We start from the raw sequence: 18,573 nt of genomic DNA, 5'->3' as shown, positions 1-18,573 counted from the left end.
GAAAGAAATGTCTGGGACAGACCAGAGCAGTCAGCCTTATTGTAATTCCCTGACAGACAGCCCATGGGTGTCCCCTGAAACACCATGGGTGGGTATCAGCCCACCTCCTAAGCCTCTGCCATAGCTAGGAAGCACCTGGATTTCTACCTCATACCTTTGATTTCAAATACTCTGCTAATAGATCTCGTATGTAATCATTTTCTTTACAGTTCTACATATTTTATTTTATTCATTTAAGAACATTCTTTTGGGAAGGGTTTGTAGTCTTCCCTGGCATAAAAGGGCTAAGAGCTTTTACAGGGATACAGAGCCATGGATCCTGGGATATGGCTGTGACCCAACAGGGGCAAGAGCCCAGATCTGTCTCTTGCTCCAGCCCATTGATCATATGGGGGAGGGTCCCAACTAGCTTCTAAATGGAGTGGATGTCTCAGTCACTCTCATGTGCTATTCTTTCCTCAGCTCCAGCAATGGCTCCACAGAACGTCCAGGTGAACCCGCTCTCCGCCAGCCAGCTGGAGGTCACATGGGACCCACCTCCCCCAGAGAGCCAGAACGGGAACATTCAGGGCTATAAGGCAAGGCTCTCGCATGGCTCAGCGCTTTCTTCTAGTTCGCTTGCATGCCCAGCATAGCAGCCTCAACCCCAGGGCCCTAGGGGCTTCAGCTGGACTCCTGGCCCTACTCCAGCCTGCTGCCTTTGCTCACTTTGTCCTGCTCATCCCCTCGGTGGCAGACTCACACCAGATACTCAGCTGAGAGAGCCAGGCTTCTAGCCTCTCAGCCTGTAGTAACAGCTGTTTGTGAGGTGAGGTGCCCAGGGACTGGCTCACTGTGAAGCTTGTTTGTGCCCATCACAAAACAACCCAGGTCAGGGGGCCTTAGCTCCCAAAGGTGCTTGTCCAAAGGCCTTTCTCTCCTCCAGCCTCCCTGGCCTGGCTGGGGAACCCACATCTTCCCACTCTGAAGCCTCTAGTACCATCACTGACAGTGAAAGAAAGTGGTGTGTCCTGAAGAGAACAGGTTCTCAATCTTAGCCCTGCCCCAGGGTCACAAATGGACATTGAGTAAGTCCCTCAATGCATTAGGTCTAGGGTGGGGTTCAAGAATTGCTTTTCTAACAAGTTTCTAGGTACTCTAGGTTGAGAACCACCACCCTAAAATGTTTACTTCTTAAAGTATTTGAATATCCAGATTAGTAGCTATATGCTCTAGAAAGGCATCAGGCCATATTGGTAAGCATGTCCAGTGAAGAGTAATTACACAGAGTGAGGGAAGTTCCTTGCTGTATCCCATCCTAGGATCTCGCCTGCATAGACATCTCACAGCCCAGGACCTTAGCTAACACTGACCCGAGGAGAACATCTTAGTTTTACTCCATAAAAACTCCTTCTCCAGAATTAATTTCCTTGTCTGGTCTGCTGGTATCCAAGTTGATCAGTCATCAGTTTCTATGGGTTACCCTGCCCTGACAACTATCGGACCAATTAAATGTCCATTTAAAAATGATTTTTGCAGGTGTTTTATGAAAATTAATACCTTGCTTCATGGCAGTGCTGTTACAGTGATTAATGAGGTAATGGAAAGTCTCATGAGCTTGGAGGCAAAGTGCTATTTATGTATATCCAAAATATGTTTTTTAATTTCCTTCATGATAAAGACATTGAACTTGGATATTGATCTCAAGTTAGCAAGTGCTAGGTGAGCAGAGGCTCTTGGATGGTCAGTTTGGTGGATGGGAGCTCGGCTATATCTCGCAGATGGACACATGCAATGCCCACCTGTCAGGGCCTGCTCTGGTATGAGCAAGACGTAGGCGTACTTGGGGGAGGAGCACAGGCTCCGGGCTGCTGTTGCATGTGGGCAAGCTGCTTCTGATGGTCTGGCCCAAGCTTAGGCTCACAGAGCCAAGGAGAATCTTGTGTTTGGTGTTGTCTTTGGGCAGCCTGGCTGGCACCGGGTGGGGGCAGTAGTTCTCAGCCAGCTGTCTGGGAAAGAAATTCTGGCAACCTTTTTAAACCTTTATTCTTGGGCATCAAGTTCAACTACCAGCCCATAAAATCTGGAGGAGACGAAATGGTACCCAGGAGAAATTTGGAGCATGCCCTCCAATTCTGAGCTCAGCACAACTCTCCTTCCTGTTATTTTTGGTTGCTTTAACTTCCAAAGTGTTCTGCCACATCAATCGGGAAAGTTACATGTCAGCTCTGAACAAAATGTGGCAGGAGTTCAGGAGCTTGTTCTCTCCACAAGTAGACACTGGGTGGCTTCCCTCCTCTCCAGAAGCTTGTGGGTAGGGCAGAAGCCACAAATCATGGCACCAATAGAGTCAGTCCTGCAAGAAAAAATGCATGCCCTGGCAGCTGAAAGGAAGCACCCCTCTGTCGTCACACCCTAGATCAGTGGTCCTCACCCTTCCTAATGCCTCCTAATGCCGTGACCCTTTAATACAGTTCATCATGTTGTGGTGACCCCCAACCATAAAATTATTTTCCTTGCTACTTCATAATTGTAATTTTGCTACTGTTGTGAATCGTAATATAAATATCTGATATGCAGGATGTATTTTTATTGTTACAAAGGGGTCATGACCCACAGGTTGAGAACCGCTACCCTAGATGAACAACCAAGAAATGCTCATCATCAGCTCCTAACCAGTCTCTGCAGCCAGGGATCTCTGTCCACTCATGGAGCCTCAGCTGCTCCCTGATTCCTGAAGGAAGGTGGCTTCTGCTTCCCCATCCCACTGTGGCTTGACCCTGACTCAGCCCCAGCCTCAGGGCCTGATGTCCCTGGAAGGATTCCCCATGACCCACCCCCACCTTCTCACTCTCCCTAACAGATTTACTACTGGGAGGCAGACAACCAGAACGAAACTGAGAAGATGAAGGTCCTGTTCCTCCCGGAGCCCATGGTGAGGCTGAAGAACCTGACCAGCCACACCAAGTATCTTGTCAGCATATCTGCCTTCAACGCTGCTGGAGATGGGCCCAAAAGTGACCCCAGGCAGGGGCGCACCCATCAGGCTGGTAGGAGGGCAGTGGGTTTCCTTTTCTCAGAGCTTGCTGGATGTGTGTTTTAGGAGCAGTGCCCATGTTCACACTGTGTCCAAAGGCTCTGCCTCTGCCTGTGCCATAACACACACCACACTGTGTGGCTGGAGTTTCTGGAGAGGCAGGCCTGGGATTGATTCATTTGGCTACCCTGTGCCTGGCTTCAGCCTGGTACAAGATGGCACTGAATCAGGGTTAGGCAGTAGGTCGGAGCAATGCATGACTTTCTCCAGAGCCCTCAAAGAGGGTAGAGGGGAAGAAGAGCTTTGCAGCTATAGCTCAGGCCTTCTGCATAATCTCCAGGGTTAATTCCAATTCCTAGGAGACCCTCACCAGGTTCCCTCGTCAGTACATCCCAATCCCTGGGGTGAGCTCCTATGTATTGAAGCCAGGCCATAATGCTGTGTGCTCCCCTGAAATACCCTGGAAATAGCTCAGCAGACACAGGCCACAGGCCAGTTCTAAGAACACAGACAGGGGCTGCATGGCTAGGGGCTATGCTGTCATGGCCACGTCTCTGCACACAGGGCATAGTATGTGTTTTGACCAGACCCCTCTTCCAGTGGATCTTGTGATGCCCTAGTAGCCTGGAGAGTGTTATGAAGCCCCTCAAGTTTCTCAAGAAACAGCAATTTGTCCTTGGATCCTGGGGAGCTCTCAAGAGGCCCTTTGTGAGATTCTGGATATCTAAGAAAGTAAGGTTTAGGAACTGTGGGGCAAAGGCACAGGGTCCCAGACATCCTGACACCAATTCAAACCCAAACAAGTGACTTTGTGGGGTTCAGGGCTCCTCAGCATCTTATATCCAGGAATGACTATGAGCAGGCTGCAAAGGCAGCTTCCTTTTGGCTTCATCCAGTGCCCGAAGGGGACCAGTTTTGGAATCTAAGATGAAAGGATGTGAGCAGACCAGGGGGCAGAGGTTGGGGCCACTCTGAAGCACTGTGGGCTTGGCAGGTCACAGGCTACAGGGCCCAGAGCCTTAAGGGAGAGCAGAGAGGGGGAAGAAGAAGTACCAACCCACAGGCAGTTCTGAGCAGTGAGGGGCATGGGGGCACAGAGGAGCCATGATCAGGGCACATGTTCCGCCTTCTGGATCTGCTGGGGGTGGCTCAGTCAGCCTCCTGCCTCTCACCAGACCAAGAGGAGACACTCTGAGCTGGCTCAGTGTCAAAAGAGGTTTCAGATGGAGGAGGCTGGGGTGCCCTTGGAGACTTCCAGGCCCTATGGGAGAGGGGAGGAGAGTGAAGAGGGTTTCATCCCTCCCAGAGAAGGACAAGAGCCTCCAGAATTCTCCAGCATACACTAGAAAATGGAGTTATCTGCATTTCATTTTCTGTTTCCATCTATTATTCATTTTTATGCCTTTGTCATTTGTCATTTCCTCTCTCAAGCTCCTTTGTGTTTAAACACTGTCATTTTCCCGGTTCTTCTCAGGAGGGTCTGTATTTCTGATTGATCCCAGGAAGTTCTGGGGTGATCAATAAATCTTTTTATGTTCTGGCATTTAGACTTTCACTGAGTTGAAAATACCATCTAATAACATTCTTATTCTATACAGAGACGTAGACACATGCATATATTGCCTATAAAGGAACTTTCGTGGAAGCCACTTTGTGTTCTCTTCTTCCAGCTCCCGGGGCCCCCAGCTTTTTGGCATTCTCAGAAATAACCTCCACCACGCTCAATGTCTCCTGGGGCGAGCCAGCGGCAGCAAACGGCGTCCTACAGGGCTACCGGGTGGTATATGAGCCCTTTGCACCTGTCCAAGGTATGAGCTAGGGATGGGGAATGAAGGCCTCATGAGCCAAGACCAGACCTCTGTTCTCTGAGTTCAGTACAGAACCACCCTGTGGACTTCCCTTGACTTGATCTCGGTAACAACCGTGGCATTTCTCTCCTGTTCCTCCTGTAATGTTTGTCCTTTGTCCTCCCAGTAGCCACTGATGGAGACCACCCTAAGTTCCACTTGGAACTGCCTCTGGCAATGTTGGCCCCTCAGGTGCTATCAACGTCCCAAGAGGGGTGCTGGTGGTCTCTGTGCTCAGCTGTGCTCTGGGGCCACCTTCCATTCTTTCATTACTCACTGAGTATTTGTGCCGAGTGCTATTCTGATTGTTGGCCTCCACAGATCCAGGACAGTGAGGATTTGACTGACTTGTTTACAAAGATCCTTGCTTTCCTGAACCCAGTGAATTTATGTTCCAGTGGAGAGAGGCAACACATTGACAGTTACACCAGCATATAAAAATCTGGTCATGATCAATGCTCTGAAGTAACAAGTAGAGGCAACATGAGAGGCCCAGAGGGGAGACCTCAATGACAAGGACCCAAGCCCAAGAGAAGACCTGCCCACAGAAGGCTTAGTGGATGCAAAGACCCTGAGGTGGCCAGGGGCTTAATGAGCAAGGGAACCCTGAGCAGGGCAGGAACATGTGGGGCTGTGATGAACTTCACTCAGGAATGAAAAGGGAGGGAGAGAATCTGACCAAGACCCCAAGGTCAGAATCCTACAGACTAAATACCACAGCCTAAATGCCACAGAGCAAAAAGAAGGTCATTGATCACCTCAGCACTTGCTAGATCAACCAGAAACAGACCCTCCAGAGAAGAGCAGAGCAAAGGTTTCCACACAAAGGAATTCAAGAGAAGAAATGACAAAGGCTTGAAAATGAATGGCAGATGAAAACAAAAGATGAAATGCAGACAGTTTTGTGGGGAGAGGGCTGCAGGGATCCCACAGACACTCAATGGAAGAGGCTGGTAAGACTGGGCAAGGGGACTTAAGGAAGGGGGACAAAGGTGAGAAGAGGCCAGATGAGGGATGTGTTTTGAAGGTGGAACCCACAGGATATCCCCACAGATCCCCACAGAGGCAATGAGGAGCTGGGGCTTTGCTCCATCTTTCTCATGGCTGCTGTCATCCCCATGCCTGCCTAGTGTCACCCATCTTTGGCATTATTTTAATTGCTTCTGCACCCATCTCTCCTACTACCTAGACACTGATGTATCTACAAAAGGGCCAGGGGAATTTCCTTCTCTCCCCAGTGTGGGCTGAAGACAAGTCTGTGTCCCATGGTCCGGGACAGGTTTCTTTCCCATGATTTCTACACACTGTAAAAATTATAGATTATTTAATGTCTATGAGGGAAAAATGCAACCAGCACATCAAATAATATTGGCTCTCCATTTAAAGCAGTGATAAAAATTTCCTTTTAAAGTAACCACATTTAGATAAAACAGGGAGTTGATTTGAAGAAGAAAATTTAAGCACTGGGTTTTATGTCATTGACTCTGTGATGCCATTGACTGTAAGATTTATCCTTATTTTATGAAGAAAGAAGAGCTTCCTCCAATAAACTATGGCCCAATACTTTTGTATAATCAATTCTGAGCTGCATTTCAAATCAGAGATGTGAAAATGTGAGAAAGAAAAAGAAAATATGTGTTAGATAATCAATGAATGTTGGTAAATAACAGTAGAGGTGATACATTATGAAAGTTTTGAGATATACAAAAATCGAAAAACATAAAATCCACATGGACAGAAATGAAGCCCTCCCAGCAACACAAATAACCCCAGCGAGTCAAAGCTTGCATGGGAAAATCAGAAAGGATGCTAGTGACTGTGTTTCTTGGAAATGAAATAATGGACCGTCACACAGTCTGTCTCAAAAGTTTTATAATAATCTACGTATATGGATGTGGTTTTTAAGATGGCAAAGAGGGCACCAGAATGACACTGACCTGGGGTGGTTGCCTCGAGAGCATAAGATGTAGCCCACGTTGTCTCATACGCTTTTCAGAACTGAGCACCTGTTTAGACACCCAGTGGCCTGGACATGGCTACCTTTGAGGTGCCAGCAGCAGACCCCTAGCAGGAGACGTGCCCATTGTTCTTGCTCATTCAGCAGAAAGAAATAGTAGAGATTTTTCAGAGACCTTCCATTTTGCCCACCAGTATTCCCTCCCTTTCCCTGATGCACATAGGTACACACATGGGTTCCACAAGCCCATGTCATAAATGCCTTTTCAAGGATATAAACCAACTAGTTTTATTGATAAAAATTTATGGTTCTGATTGACCTGTGAGTCCTTCCTAATCAAAGACAGCTTGCGTTTTCCCACTTTTCCTCAAATAAGTGATTTATTCTCCTACCCAGTCCTTCTGTGTTAATGGGTTTGCAGAATGTCTCTAGAAACTCCACAGCGTCCAACTCTGGGCCTCTCTCCTGGGTGGCAGCACTTAGTCTTATGAAAAGTACTTGCTCTCTAGGCAAAAACATTCTGTGGATCATTACCCAGTTGGAAATGCCACATAGGGGACTCTGTGTGCTTTGTGATCTTCTTTTCTCTGCACTTCCATTCTCTTTGAATTGCTACTGGGTTGCTACAAAACCTTCCCCTAGCCTAGTCTCCCTGGAAGATGGCTCTACATATCTAATTTCTCTTGAGTTGCCAGGGTTGCAGTTCCTGTGCATTTTTATGACAATTTTCACAACATTGGGAATTTAGACAGTCTTGTTCAGCATGTTCAGTTCATGCAGGCTTTCTGTGTGCTCCCTCTATCCACAGTCCCACCAGGTGTAATAACAATGGGCGATGTTTACAATTGAGCACTCACTGAGAATCAGGCACTATGCTAAGCACTGACATTCATCATCTCTAAATCCTCATCACAGCGCTCCACTGTAGCTGCTGCTTTTATTCTCATTTTGCAGAAAATGAAATTGGGCATGCAGCCCTTAAGACATTTGCCCAAGGCCTACTTTTTGAGGTTGAGGAACAGTGGTATTGGAACCCAGGTGTTCTGTTTTGAGAGCCAAGGTCTAAACTGCTATGTGATGGGGAGAAAATGTCTGGAGCACTTGTGTTTCTGAAATTACATGTGAAGGTGAATTTCAGAGATAGGGTTCAGGGAGGATTCATTAAAGCATCTCATATTCCAAACAAAATAACTGGCTGCACAGCCAAGTGTGGGCTTGTCACTCCTCTAGGTGACAACAGGTGGAGTTGCTCCAATCTCGGCCATTTTCACCTCTTTTCATAGGTAAAATCACATAAGATCATTCATCTCTAGCATTGCCTCTTTTGTCTGTTGGAAGGGCTGATTCTTCAAGCCTGGATTTTCCTGCTTTGCAATGAGTGCTATGTGCTCTGAAATTACAGCAAGAAAAGAAAAAGCGATCTTACTTTGTGGCTCCTTCCTTTGCTCCTCAGACTGAGAAAAGGGCCAGAAACTCAGCAAGAACAGCTTCATCAGGTCTCCCTCGGTGCTCAAGAAGAACCAAACATCCAGAACCCCAAGTTTTGAATCACTGCAGGCAAGCGGACATCCAAGACTCCCTGATTCCTGTGCAGCCTTCAAGTGGCTGGTCTGAGGCAGAGGCTGCCCTGTTGGATACATGGGGGACATACTCTGGTCCTCTAGCTGCTCTTGGAACCCAGCCATCACAGGGACACCACCTGAGCTGGCCTGCAGGGTGAAAGCCAGTCAACTGCCAGTCATGAGGGAGGCCACCTGAGATCTCACAGACACATGTCTAAGTGCACACCTCACAGACACATGTGACTACAGACACATGCCTGAGCACAGCCCCAGTCAGCCAATCCAGACTGGCCAAAGGACAGTCCAGGAGGATCGCAAGCAAGTTCAATGATGGTGATGTTAAACCACTGGGTCCTGGAGTGGTTTGACACACAGACGTCCCCAAGGTTACAGGAGGCAAGAATCTGTGTAGGGTGCAAAGCACCAGTGGTTGAGTGTGTTCTTAAATAACAACCAGAGTCAGGGTCCTTACCATCTGCTGGGCTCTTGGGCTTCTCTCTTTGCCCCTTAGGGCAGTCCTGCTAGCTAGGTACTATCAGTCTTGGAGCAGATGAAAAGACTGAGGACTATACAGAGGGCCTTGCCCAGCATCACACAGGGCAGTAAAGACTAGGACTAATTCCAGATCCCTGATTCCTTGCATTCTCTCTCCCTACAGGCTGACTGAAAATTTCAGAGAGAATTAGCTCTTAGCAGAAACATGGCACAGGAAGCTCTTGTCCTGTGACCACTCAAAGTTGATAGGCATTTCTGAGCATTTTGACCTGCTGTGGAGGTGGGCTCTCAGCTGAATATGGGAAAATGCCATGAGACCTGGGCAGGATGGAACTTGTGGCTAAGGGAAGGGCAGTCGAACAGATGGCAATGACTGGGAAGAAACAAGATGGTTTCTTCTGCCTCATGGAAGCCAAATCGTCCAGCATCCTGGCCAGCTTATCCAGCCTGTGAAACTGCAAATCTCCCTACCTGGAGAGTCCTCTCCCTGCAGCTGCTGGCTCCTCTCACCCAGAGAAGCTACACTGCTATCTGTCTTCTCCCATTGGGGGGTTGTGCCAGCCACTGTGTTAGAAATCAGAGGCCCCCCAGGGGACAGATATGCCTTTAAGTGGAGGCCCCTTCACAGTTGGATCCAGGATTTCTGACAGGGAACCACAAAAGTGGTAACAGGGTCTCCAAATGATTTTCAATATTTTAAAGTGTTTCATGGGAGTCTATGCATTTCCCAGAGATATGGTGGCAAAGGTAGTGAAAACATCAAGCATCCAAATTTGGGACTAGAATTACATTCATTCTCTGTGGTATTGGTGGTTCTCCAGTGAAGGTTGCCTAAGATATGATACAAGATCTGACAATTAAGTTCTTGAATTCATCCTAGAAAAAGTGCTACATACCTCATTACTGAATCTCACTATAGTCACCTTTGAAGTACTCCCCATGGGAAGTTATGCACCAATGCCAGTGTCTAGTCCACCCTTCAGAGGAATTTTGTAATCTTTTTCTAGAATGGCCATCAGAGCTGTTGTTATATGGCACACAAAAACATGCCACAACAATAATAAACACAACTCAGCAAGCATCACTACATTTTGACACAAACACAGCTGTGGGACCCTGATATACTAAGGTTATGAATCCCTACCAAGTTGTTTGTACAGTGCTGCTAACATAAGCACACAATGGCTAAAAACAAACAGTGATCTCACCTGTTAGGGACTCTGTTGGTGGCCCCTCAGACCTTCTGTCATGTCTTCCCTCTCAGAAGCAGACTCTTGCAAACTCCTGGCCCTGCACCAGTCATCTGAGCCAGGGGGAGTAGAAAGCACAGGAGTTAAGTAGTGCCAGTATCTCTATGGTCACTCCATCAAGAAAAGAGTGCTGAGGCAGAGGCCTGGGCCATCCTGGCCATTAGTGACCTGGCCCCTGGTCACTAATAGAGCACCCCTGGAACACACCTGGGCACCATGATATCCAGAGCACCAAGCCACCCAAGCACTGAGCCATGTTCTTGGGAATTTGATTTTATGGCAGAGCTATTTTTGTTTTAAAATGTTTTAAACAGTAATATTCTATGGGATTGCACCCTGAGGCTTTGTAGTATAGGGCATGGTTTAAAAATTGATTACATAAATAAAATTCTGACACACACAAGCTAGAGGGAAGGCCAGACTGGCTTTGGCTCCTACTGGGACAGAATTTAGAGACTCTGTACACAGGTTTGTTGTTGCTCCAGGAGGATGAAGGCATTTTTAACAACAACAAAAAAAGGAGTTGCTGCTCCCTAGCATGACTTTACATTAGGTAGGACCCAGTTCATTTGCCAGAGACAGTCAGAAACACCCCATTTCTCAACAGAAAAACCCAGATTTGGAGGGTCACTAAAAACTAGCCAAGATTGCTCTGAAATAAATTGGGATAAAATAATTTAGCTGAATAAATGTTTTATAAAAGGCATAATATGAAAACAATGAACCAGCTAGCAGGTTGTTAGGATTAGAGAAACTGGCTTGGATGGCTTTTAAAGATGGGTCCAGTCCATTCTGTGGTAAAAAGGCTTTGTTCTGTCATAAAGTCAAGGCCAGTGTGGCACTGAAGGTGCCAGCAAGCCCATACTGTTCTCCTGCACCGAGGGTGGGCGGTACCCCAGGTGCTGTGTGGGGGCCTCTGCTCTGAGGTGTGAGGTGGCAGAACTGGATGGGGGTGGGGAGGTGGGGGCCCAGACAGGAGCACAAGGATGCACTGTGGAAATGAATTCTGTCTTGGGAGCGCCACCCCTTTCTATCCTCCCCCAAGAGAGGCCTGATAGGTTTTAACCTGCTGAGAGCTCTGAGAAGTTGAGAATCTACTTAACGGGGGGGGGGGTGTTGTTTTGATTTTTACTTAATGGTTTTATAAAAAAATCATCATTTCTCAAACTTATTTAATCAAAGAACTCCATTTTTCTTTCTGGAAAATGCAGTATTTGCATAGTTTTCAGTATATATCTTCCCCCCAAAATGTTAAGTCTCAATTATTTATTTATACTTAATGCAACCAGCAAGACTTTCACGTTATTCACTGGCTTACATATGTATGCAAAGAATGTTTTCCTTCATCCTTGCTTCAGGGTCTGTAAATAGGTTCTCTCAAGTTGTAGGCCATAGACTGGCCAACCCAGACAGGCTGCAGGACCTCCTGGGATCTAACTAAGTCATCCTGCATCTCTTTCAAATGCTTCTCTCCTTGTGACTATGTCAGGAAGCTGGAAGTCACCATGCTGGTGACATGGGACTTCATACAGTTCAGAGGCAAGCCCATCCAGGAACAGGTGGGGTCGTGCCCCTGCTGCCATACCCGTTGGCTGGGTGTCCTGTCCTTCCTGATGTCAGTAGTGAAACCAGGCTGTCTCCCCACTCCCTGCTGTAAGCTTCAGTTCTTTTCTTTGTCAGCACCACTTATCAAGTTTAGCTCTAATTATACTTATCTGTGCTGAAAATTGGCTATTATCACCATGTAAACTCCTTCTAATTGTAAGAAATACTTCCCCAGCAAACTGTAGGGCCCATTCCCTTGTTATTACAGCAGGACAGACGGTGCTCAGCAGCTTCCCTGAGCCAAGTTCCTCTTTCCTTTGCTTCTGGTGGCTGCAGGGGTGAGCAAGGTGGTGACTGTGGAAGTGAGAGGGAACTGGCAGCGCTGGCTCAAGGTTCGGGACCTAACAAAGGGAGTGACCTACTTTTTCCGTGTCCAAGCAAGGACCATCACCTATGGGCCTGAGCTCCAGGCCAACGTCACGGCAGGACCTACTGAGGGTAAGTGGAACTCCAAGGCAGAGGCCCAGCATCAGTGGTGACCTCAGCCTCTCATGCTGCTTCCCTGAGCTGGAAATCTGTCCACACTCTCAGCAGAGCAGTATTGGTGACTTAAAGCCAGGGCAAACTAGGGGATGTTTGGGTGATATGGGAGTCTTCAAAATCACATTGAAAATGAATTTATGCAGATGCACTTGCTACATGCAGATCAGCAAATTCTAGGCCCTAAGCCTATAAAGTTTTGGTTTATTTTCTGTAAAAAATGTAAGGAGAAAATAAGTTTATTTTGAAAATAAACAAAATTTTAAAGTTTCCACATCTTGAAGAACCATGTGTTTTCCTACTCGGCCAACATTTCTGGCCTTTGTCCCCACCCTCTGAGGGTGTGAGCAACAGGGTGGTGTTCAGAGGCCTGCTGGGTCCTGACATGGTGGTGGGCACCCCGCACCCCATTCTAGTCATCTGAGAGCCTCCTCATTTTTAAGATGAATCTGTGTTTGAGCAGGGTTAAGTAACCCGCTGGGAGACCCAGGAACATCAATAGATGTGGCCCCACCTCATGACATCTCACTGTGGTATAAGCCCCTATGTACACACATCCACCCTTTCTTCTCTTCTTTATTCCACAGGGTCCCCAGGCTCTCCTAGAGATGTCCAGGTCACCAAGTCTGCCTCTGAACTGACCCTGCAGTGGGCTGAGGGACGTGCTGGCAACACACCCACCACGGGCTACGTCATAGAGGCCAGACCCTCAGGTAGGAGAGTCAGTGTTAGAGGAAAGAGGTTCCCACTCAGAGTCCAAATGGTCCTGGCTTTGCAAGAGAAAGAATTCAAGGCAAGCTGACAAAATAAAGCAAAAGCAAGTTTTATTTAGGAAATGTAGAAGATCTACACCACAGAGGCAAATTCTCCCTGCTGAGGAAAATAGCACCTGTTGTGTTTTTGATTTTTTAATTTAAATACTGACTTAATCATAGGCTAAGCAGGGCAGGAATATTCATGTTATTTCTTGGAAAGGGGCAATAATTTCCTAAAACTGAGAGCCTTCTTGTTCCTTTACTTTACAAAGCCCTCCCAGAACTATCATGGCATCCATGAGTTTCCTTTAGTCATTCTCTGATAGCAGGAGTGTGATGAGCCGCAAAGTCCAGCAGTGGCTAATTTCCTTGCCATCTTGGTTTGGACTGGTCTTAACTTGTTCTGTCACCAGAGCTCATCTTTGCTCAGAGTGCTTGGGACTTTTGACTCTGCTAAGCAGGGCCTGCTGGTTCCCTGTCTCATCCAGGACCGAGATATGGTAGGTATCTCACTGACATTTCTAAGAGTCTCCATGTCAGAACCTCTCTCTTTCAGCATTTTCTCAACAAACTTCCACAAAGAGGGAATTTGTGTTGACAGAGCGCTCACGTCTCTCTCTCCTCCTTTCACGTTCACAGTCACAGCTGTGCCATTAACCCTAAGGGCATTCAATTCATGATGTTTAGCCACATGGCACTCACTTAGGAGGATGGTAATTGTCATCCTCAGAGATAGATGGATGAGAACTTAGGGACACATAAAGACGTTTTCAACTCATCAGATCTGAGAGTGTTTTCAGGAACTCATTTCAGGGTTCTAAATGTTTGCACTCAGGATAGGAAGAGTCATGCTTGTCTCCGAAGGTGTGGACATTCTTTTTTTTTTTTTTATTGAATGGTAACTATGTACATTAATGCACTTCTGGGGTACAGTGTGGGGTTTTCACATGCAATCTGAAATACTTCCATCAAACTGGTGGTGTGGACATTCTTATTAATAGTGAAATGGGCACATCATTTGCTTCATCTTTAAAGTTTCTGAAAATGAGGTCTAAGATTCATTTCCAACCCTATTTACCTGAAGAATTTTCTTCCTTCCATTCAACTTTAATAACTAAGGATGGACATTATTGAAAAATGAATTTCTGATGGGCTGTCGGATATTACTGCTTGGAGCTAGAGGGTATCACCAGACCTAGAGAACACTGAGCAGCTTCACGGTGACCTTCAGATGGACACACAGTTAATCATGAACATCTGAGCATAAAAATATGCCATGTGCCAGGGATGCATTCAGGAAACGAACCGTCAAACCCCACCCGCCAGATGGACTGCAGGGCTAGGGATTGTTTTAGTCTAATATTTAAAGAGGCTATTAGACCAAGAGGAATGATCCCAAAAGTTACATCCATCACTGTGTCAGAGACATTTGTTCTCTCTTCCACCAAATTGCTTTTGAAAGATTACTAAGTGCCTTCTAGAAACTTCTAAGAAGAAACCTAGTACATAAGACCAAACAAAATTATACTTAAAGGTAACACAAACATTTGTTTGACTTAAAAACTGAAAAATTCAGGACTTCTAGCCTGGATGATCCTGACAGTATCTGTTGAGCAAAGCATTTATCCTGTTCTGCAAACAGAGGGTCCCAAATTAAAGAAAGATCTGAGTCCAGCAGGGGCCTTCTGTGGGCACCAGACCCCCATACCTCTGGAAAGCAGATGGCCCCCAGAATAGCCAACTGGCTCTCTGCTGATGACATTTGTTTCAGAGCCCTGTCAGAGATTGCAAAAACTGTGCAGGAAGGGTCCTAGTGAAGTCTGGGCCCAAACTAAGGGGTTGCAGAGGCCAGTAGCAAGCACAGCTGCCCTAATATAAGGAAACAACTCAAACTTTTTTCTTTCCAAATCTAGGGAAAGCGTTTATTACAAAGGTTACTTTGTTAACTCTTCCAGTCTACCAAGGGGTTCATGAACAGAATTCAGAAGATCCATGAACTTGGAGGGGAATACATTTTTATTTTCCCTAACTTCTACCAGAAATTTAGCATTTCCTTGAATTATGAATGTAGGTGTATTTGTTTGCTAGGGTTGCTGCAATAAAGCACCACAGACTAGGTGGCCTAAACAACAGAAATTTTATGTCTCTCAGTCTGGAGGCTGGAAGTCCAAGATTACAGAGTCAACAGGGCTGGGTCCTCCTGAGGCTGTGCAAGAGTCTGTTTCAGGCCATTGTCCTGGCTTCTGGGGGTTACTGGCTATTGTTGGTGTCCCTTGGCTTATAGGCTTGTCCTCATCTTCATATAGTGATCTCCTTGCATGTTTGTCTGTGTCTAAATTTCTCCCTTATGATAAGGACACCATTCACATTGGAATAGAGGCTCACCCTACTCCAGGGCGTCATTATAACTAATTACATCTGTAATGGCCCTATTTCCAAATGAGGTCATTCTGAGGTATTAGGGATACCTAATATGAATTTGTAGTGGGGGGCCAGGGAAGAAATTCAGCCCATAATAATAGGTGAGAAACCACATAAGTAATAGTAGGACCAGTGACAGCAATAGAAATCACAAATCCTTTTATATGATGTCCCAACTAATGCAGACATTTCCCGGTACTGTTTATACTTGTCGTTACTTTAAAATTATGACTCTCTGTAGACTTTCTGTTAGACCTTAGTGTCTAATGAGTTCCTATAGAAGCATAGACTTATGAGTTGACCTGGGATAATGGTGGTCACAGGTCACCTAAACCCAACTGTCCACACATCATTCTAAGAACCATCTAGCTAAACAAGCAGCACAAAGAAAAACACCTATAACCCACACCTCTGACATTACCAGGAGACAGAGGTTGCTAGGAGCCTCCAACTGTCTCAGGGTCATTGTAAACATTAATAACATAATTGGATTCCTTTGTAGTTTTACTTTATCCATCTAAAACCGTTCTGAGATAATATCCTTAAGAGTCAACAGATTGCCACAGGCATCAAGAGCAACTTAGTAAATCTGTACTAGAAAACCACAGAAGAGTCTTGCTACTTACTTTCCTTCTACCTGAATGCCTGTCCCCTGCCCGGTGGACCTGTGGCCATCAAAGGGGGGAAATGTCCTGTGTCTTGACTGAGCTACTGCAGGTGTCCTAGAGGTGATGCTGCAGGTCAGGCATGCACGATGTTGTCATTGAGGGAAACTGAATAGAGGGCACACAGGCTCACTCTGTCATTTCTTACCACTGCATGGGACTCACAAATATCTCAAAGTAAAAAGAATCTTTTAAAATAGTAATTTTTAAACATCCATGAATGATCTCCCCAGCCTGTTCATTCAAGCCGACCGGTGTGTCTTTGAAAAGAGCATTCTCATGTCAGAGAGCAGCCTGTGGGGGCGTAACATCCACAACCAGCCCCGTGCCTTGGCTCAGCATCCTAACACTAGTCAGCACTTCTTGGCGTTTTCAAAGAAATGATAAAACATTGGTGCTCAGGCTCACCCAGGGAGCCATTTAATTTATCCGTCCATCATAACAGAGGAAATGAGAGGCCTATCAGTTAGACATGGACATCAGGGAGTCTGGAAGGCAGTGAGAATGAGAACTAGTCTGCAGGTTGTTGGGCCGGCATATTGAGCCTCACACCCCAGAGGACTTGCCCAGTGTGGAGGAGCCTTCTGAAGTCAGCTGGAGTGTGAGCTCAGCAGGGTAAAGCCAGCATTTTACTGTGTGGGGAACTAAAACATGACCGAAAACTGACCAGGAAAGTACCTTCTTTTTCAACAAGTGCTAAAGATTTTGCCTTCACTTCGCTTTGCTACTTGACATTGGAAAGCAGAATGCCAGCAGTTCCCCCTTTTGTATCATTAACTGATCCAGAGCCGGCTGCTGGCCCCTGGTCTTCCACAGAATGTTGAGAAAGAGCCCCCTCCCCCTGTGACTAAGGCCAGCAGCATCTCACACTCAAGTGAAAAGCTTTATGGATTGTCAATATTTAAACACCTTGCCAACACCTGAGGGCTTTGGATCTCAGCTGTCATCCATTACAGGCCTCATTACACAAAACATTAAATGCTGTATCATCTCATTTTCCCCACTGAAGCTCTCTGGCAAGACATTCTCCAGGCAAGGGAGTGGTTTACTGAAGGCCTAACGGGAGGCTCCCAAATTGGGAGCCCTCACCCCTGGGTGTCTGGGTGTTAGAAAGAAGACGGGGTACTTTGTGCTGAGCAGCCTGTGGGCCAGGCAGTCATCTTGGCCTAATGTCTCTCCATCCCGCCAGATCTCTGCCTTGGTCTTGGGAGACGAGCTCATCAGCTTTGTGGTAGCTGCAGAGAATGGCCAGTGGGCCAGGGCAGCCTGGGCAGATAGCAGTGTAGCCTCTCCCTCTTCTCTAATGTGGAGAAAAAGGACTGAATAGCAGCTAACGAAATTAGCACCACACTAGGACGCAAGATTCCCTTCTTATCCCTGGAGAGGGAGGTTAGAGTGTGGGCCCAAGGACATTGCCATCAGATTCCTCCAGCACTACCAGACCAGCACATTCATTCCTCTGGATGCAAGTTTCCTCCAAATCGGATCGGGGTTGCAAAACTCCCTGGAAGGCAGTAGGAAATATGCAGTGGGCATATGCAGATGATTTATTTACACGAATTATTCCGAGGGATTTTACTGTGGTGTAGATCGTGAAGCCTAATTTACATATTTATACAATAGACTGGAATGGCACTAAAGGAACTATAAATATATTTTCCTCTCCAAAGCAGCCATGAAATACATATTTAGAATGTACCCAATGCAAGCAGACATTGAATTGCTTTTTCCACAAATAATGTATTTAGTCCAGAGATAAGAGCTGTGAGGTGGAGGCTGATGCCTCAACCCATCGCTGAAAGGGGGACCCTTCCCCCTGCCAGAGGCTGTCCACTCTTCAGTCCTGGGAGCTTCCCAGTTACCTCGCCATTCATTTTGTTCCTTTCAGTCTTTGGTGATGGGAGTTTTCAACTGAACAAAGAAGAAAATCAGAAATTCTCTGAAGGTTTAACATCCTCCGAAGTTCCCAAGTCAGCAAATTCAGCAAGAGGGCTACAGCCGCACTCTGGCTGGTGCTGCCGGCCCTCTCTTTGTATCTTGTCTTTCTTATAACCACACTTGTTGACAGCTTGTCAGCCCCACATCTGATCCCTTCCTGGGGCGGTCTCCATCACAGGCCGTCCTTCACATGTGAACATGCCTCCCATTTTGTTTCCTGCCTTGAATGAGGATCAGACGAAAGGTAATTTTTTTATTAGATATATTTAGCCTCATTTTTAAGCCCCACCTGCTTCAGTTTAATTTCTTACCTACTTGACCATTTAAACAGAGAGAAATAGCAGTATTTAAAAGGCAAACAACTGACAAACTTCCATTTGCTCTGAGCTGCTAGCTGACGGTCGAGTGGTTGGTTGTGAGTTGGTGGAATCAGAAAGCTCAGGCAGTGAATGACAGCTCCATGCGGCATGGAGACCCTGTTTAATTGTCCATGAAATCAAACTTTTGTACTGGCATGATGTCTGCCCTAATACCTGCGGCACACATCTCCGTTCTGGGCATTGGAGGGATAAATTGAGCGCT

General features: G+C 46.5%; 1 protein-coding gene across 1 annotated transcript in view; it reads left to right on the top strand.

Annotated features, from left to right (window-relative positions):
• SDK1 (sidekick cell adhesion molecule 1) overlaps positions 1 to 18,573 on the top strand; it is a 1,049,055-nt gene that overhangs the window by 999,384 nt on the left and 31,098 nt on the right. Inside the window, exons 36-40 of the mRNA XM_003795444.1 lie at positions 463 to 578; positions 2,843 to 3,029; positions 4,687 to 4,824; positions 12,009 to 12,170; positions 12,800 to 12,925. Coding sequence (XP_003795492.1) covers positions 463 to 578; positions 2,843 to 3,029; positions 4,687 to 4,824; positions 12,009 to 12,170; positions 12,800 to 12,925 — 729 coding nt within the window. The remainder of the gene's footprint in view (positions 1 to 462; positions 579 to 2,842; positions 3,030 to 4,686; positions 4,825 to 12,008; positions 12,171 to 12,799; positions 12,926 to 18,573) is intronic.

The sequence above is a fragment of the Otolemur garnettii genome, unplaced genomic scaffold (genome assembly GCF_000181295.1).
Source record: "Otolemur garnettii isolate 467f Iridium unplaced genomic scaffold, OtoGar3 scaffold00092, whole genome shotgun sequence".
Lineage (NCBI taxonomy): Eukaryota > Metazoa > Chordata > Mammalia > Primates > Galagidae > Otolemur > Otolemur garnettii.
This window is presented reverse-complemented; position numbering and strand designations above follow the sequence as displayed.